General features: G+C 30.6%; 1 protein-coding gene and 1 long non-coding RNA gene across 3 annotated transcripts in view; one reads left to right on the top strand and one right to left on the bottom strand.

Annotated features, from left to right (window-relative positions):
• LOC100168770 (sodium/potassium-transporting ATPase subunit beta-2) overlaps nucleotides 1-1,636 on the bottom strand; it is a 10,422-nt gene extending 8,786 nt beyond the window's left edge. The window contains exon 1 of the mRNA XM_001942702.5: nucleotides 1,237-1,636. Coding sequence (XP_001942737.1) covers nucleotides 1,237-1,372 — 136 coding nt within the window. The 5' untranslated portion in view covers nucleotides 1,373-1,636. The remainder of the gene's footprint in view (nucleotides 1-1,236) is intronic.
• A 51-nt stretch (nucleotides 1,637-1,687) lies between these two features.
• Nucleotides 1,688-3,865, top strand: LOC100569894. Of its 2 annotated transcripts, XR_118963.4 has the most exons (3): nucleotides 1,688-1,832; nucleotides 2,226-2,465; nucleotides 3,324-3,865. It is a non-coding gene; the product is annotated as an uncharacterized LOC100569894 (long non-coding RNA). The 2 variants fall into 2 exon arrangements; XR_001680421.2 differs by having other exon boundaries at nucleotides 1,688-2,465.
• The last annotated feature ends 477 nt before the right edge of the window (nucleotides 3,866-4,342 follow it).

The raw sequence follows: 4,342 nt of genomic DNA, 5'->3' as shown, positions 1-4,342 counted from the left end.
TCTGAAAAAAACCGTTTTTTCCGAAATTTTCCCGAATTTTTCAGGAATTTTGATCCCTATATATAACAGTATATTTTGATTGCTATAATGCTGTATCAACTAAATGTATTACTAATTTATTTATGTTAAAACTTTACATCACTTTGTCTTTTCTTCTCTAATATTATATTATATTTTTTAAAGTGTTCATATTCATAAGTCAATGTACGTAATATTATAAGAAATTACCTAATTATTTTATTATTATTTTATTTTATTGGTAAATTTAATAACTCCCTACCTCCATCACAAGCTATTAGCTTACAGGAGGTAGGTAATCAAAACTGTACCTATTTGTAACCATTTATTTTGATTTCTAATAAAAAAAAAAATATATAATTTAATAGGTACTCTTCTTTGGTATTAAAGTATAAAAGGAAAATTAATATCTAAAATAAAACACCACAATTTTCTATTTATTGTTTGTTTTTATGACGCTCTAAATTCATGGATGCCCTAGAGCGCTAGCCCCCTTTGGCTATGGCTAGAACGACTGAATATCAATTTCATTTTTGAACAAATCATGTTTTTAAAAGGCATTAAACAATTGTTTGATGAATATTATTTTTCAGAACTAAATAAAATTTTTTTTTTTTGTAGGTACCTATTGAAGATAATTTAAAATACTTAACTGTAATATTATATGTGCGTACCCTTAGGGGTCTATGGACCACAGTTTGGGAAACACTGACACAGAAGATTGCAAATCAGACCATTGTATCATTGAATGTTTCAATTTTATTTTTGTATTACATTTTTTTAAATATTAAATGAAATATTGACAAAGCTATATTGATCAAACTATGTTTTCTTATTTATTTTAAACATGGAGGGTTTTGACCCACATAAATTTGTGTATTTTATCTATTCCAATTAAAATGAACGATCCATTAATTCCTGTATTGACAATACCTTAGGTTAGATATTATTGATATTAATACCACTTTTAAGTTTCATATTACCTACCACCTACCATTTTTTCATTCAACTTAATAAAATGCCTATCAAACCTTCCTCACTCTATACCAGGATTTCAATTATTCGTGCAAGCCAAACATATCGTAGGACGATAGTACATTTGAACCGATTGAACGTTATACTCCATCAGACGTATCAATGACGTCCCATCGAACGACACACAATCTAACCTATTTTCGCAATCAAAAGATGTATACGAGAAAAAGAGACTGCTCTTACCCCAACTGGACGGCGTGCGGCCAAATATTTCTCCGGTGTCTTTGTCGTAGGCGTACATCACGAACTTCTTGGACAGCGTCAATTTGCGTTTGTCCGTGTCTAAACCGATAAACGTCGTCTTGCTGCCGTAGTTCATTTTCGTTTCGTCGATGAGCAGACCAAAATACCTAACTAACTGAAAAAAGCCTAATAACTACTCACGGAAAAAAATTTCAATCAACGAACAGTCATCAGTCACTGCCTCGGTGATAACGGCAGGTTTAAAGTGAACACTAAATAATAAAAATAATGATAATAATTTGAATTTGTATTATTCGCTTGCAAACAAACACTCGTTCAGACTTCAGCGGAAACACACCTGCTGACCCGCCCAAAATCGTATTGTTCGCAAATACCGCACCACTTACCGATAAATGATAATAATATTAACAACAGCAACAACAACAACAACAAAAACTAATTATTATCGTCTTCGGAGGTGTGGCAATGCAGCCGGCAGTTGCGGTTGATGCCAAACGTCACTACGTCACCACCGGTCGGTAGCCCGCGCAAAAAGTTCACGTGATCGCGAGCATTTCTCTAGAAAAAAATCTACGGTAAATTAAAGTTCGGTAAAAAAATGTAAAGTTTAAAAACGGCAAAAGTGGGTGACCACTTCTTTGATGTACGATAGGTGTCGAGTGTCCTCGTTATACTTGTCTATGCTCGTCATTGAGCAAGTCACTATTACGTATACGTAAAAATTTGAATTCATTATTGCAATAATAAATCATTGCACACGAAAAACGATTGTGATCGTAGATGGTCTGTCGACTGTCAGCCTATATTACTATTTATATTTTTTTTATACATTTTTATTCCTATCAAAGTAATTTATTTTTCTATTCGTAACACGGTATCAAGAATGGTCAAGTCTTTAACTATGGGTGGGGGGGGGGGATCAAGTCGTTTTCAAGTAAACTTCATGACTGATTAAAATATGTTTCCAGTTGTTTTATCCGATTACTCGATACAATATTAAATTGGCGGATGGTAGATCTATATTTTGGAAGAAAACTCAACCAGTATCAAATTTTGGAACACATACATAATAATATGTCGGCAACATCAACATCAACGGTAATGCGAAAAACATATCCATCGACAGACTGAAACCTGTATTCCTACCACAAGAAGACACAATTCAACATGACCACTCCTACGCAGTGAAGGCGAAACTTAATAAATCAGTGAGCTTCAAATTATGTTACTATTAACATTAGAATTGTTATTATTTCAATTGTACAATAAATATTAACTTGTAAGACTAATTAACTTAGAATGATGAATAATATTGTTACTTTAATTGTTATCATGTATAACCTACTCATAGATCAGTCAGTTATAAAAAAAGTTAATCAATTTAGTTCGCATAATATAAAAATAATAATAACAAAAAAAAGAGCTTGTCTTGGTGTCAGCTGGATTTGACGCTGTAGTAGGAAATCCAATCAGAGGTTAATAAATCATATTTTTATTATTAAGCATATTATAATATTCATCATTATATAACATTTTAGTTAATATATGTTAATATCATTCACACACACAGCTGACAATAGATTTAAAAGATTTTGTCGAAATCTATAGACGTGTTGAACATTTAATTCACATCAATATGATTTTGTTGCCAATTATTTTAGTACATTTTTATTTCCATGTAAAAGCCAATGGGTTCAAGTTAGAATCTTAAGAGGACACCACATACCTGCTTTTTAAGTGGTTTGATATAATCGATTTTAATGAAATTTCAAATTTTAAATATATTTAAATACTAATTCAGGGTAACTAACAAGTGGTCTCTTGTCAGTACCCATTGTTGGTTAGTAGCGGGATTTCGGTATATAAAATAAATTTGTGAAACCAGCACCGGGCTCTTTAATAGATGAACGAGCTCCTTCATAGCAAGACGATGCTCAAAATTTAAATCGCTCTATTTTTCTCTTATTGGTTATTGATGTTTATTGGATTTAGATAAATAGTATTTTATTAAATTTATTTATGCCTAAAATTAAATATAAAATTATTCATGTCTGTAATTTTTCTAGGTTGTAAAGTGACGCCCGAGTGTTATGGTCATATCACACATTTCCTGTCATATTTAGCCAATGGTAAAGTCAAACTACCTTTAGAAGGAGGTAACAATATAGATGCGGTTTCATATTGTATGACGAAAACATTATTTGAAGATCCTGTAGCGTACCATGACTCTACGGACTAATATTATATTATAATCCTTTAATTGATTCTACAGACCACTAACTGGACCACTCTAAATTTACCTATTAACTAAAATATAATTCATTTAAGTAACATTTGACATTCAAATATACTAATTGAACCACTAATGGTAATAATGGACTATACGTTTATAAATACCTTGCACAATGTATAAACTATTATCTCATTCATAGGTAACATTTTGGCAAACCAGTTGCCCTTCTAATAATATTTCATCTCTACGAAAACAACTACTCAAAAATGACCTCACCCAAAGACACCTGCAAAATCCACGTGCGAAAAATTGAATATAGGTAGGCCAGGAACAATGCATATTCAAATGTACCATAGCCGTTCTCAGCCACATAGACTTCTATACGATTTCTACATAAATTATATCACTAGAATAAACAACTATTTCTTTTACTATTCAAATTGACTACAAACTTATACAAATCATCATCTTTTGGATCCCTAACAGGGTCGCACGTAACAATCCTCTTAGTAGTTAACGTACAAAAATATTATTGGTTGTGTTTTAACTTTATGTATTTCAATTACGAGAGAATAAGTTAACACTATTTAGTGTTAATGATAAAATGTCTTCGATAGTTATAGTTATATTGTTGATAAATTTAGTTATACATTTATAACACTTTAGATAATTTGTGTCATTAAGTATCATGGTTTTTAAGTAATTATATATATTTTTTATGTTTATTATCTAAAAGTGTTGTATTTTTTTTAACATATGTTGTTTAATTTTCAATATCCTTACTGGCTTCACTGTTGAATAAAATACTAGTTTTTAAATAATATTATTATACATTTATAAGCAATTTAAAGT

The sequence above is a fragment of the Acyrthosiphon pisum genome, chromosome X (assembly GCF_005508785.2).
Source record: "Acyrthosiphon pisum isolate AL4f chromosome X, pea_aphid_22Mar2018_4r6ur, whole genome shotgun sequence".
Classification (NCBI taxonomy): domain Eukaryota; kingdom Metazoa; phylum Arthropoda; class Insecta; order Hemiptera; family Aphididae; genus Acyrthosiphon; species Acyrthosiphon pisum.
This window is presented reverse-complemented; position numbering and strand designations above follow the sequence as displayed.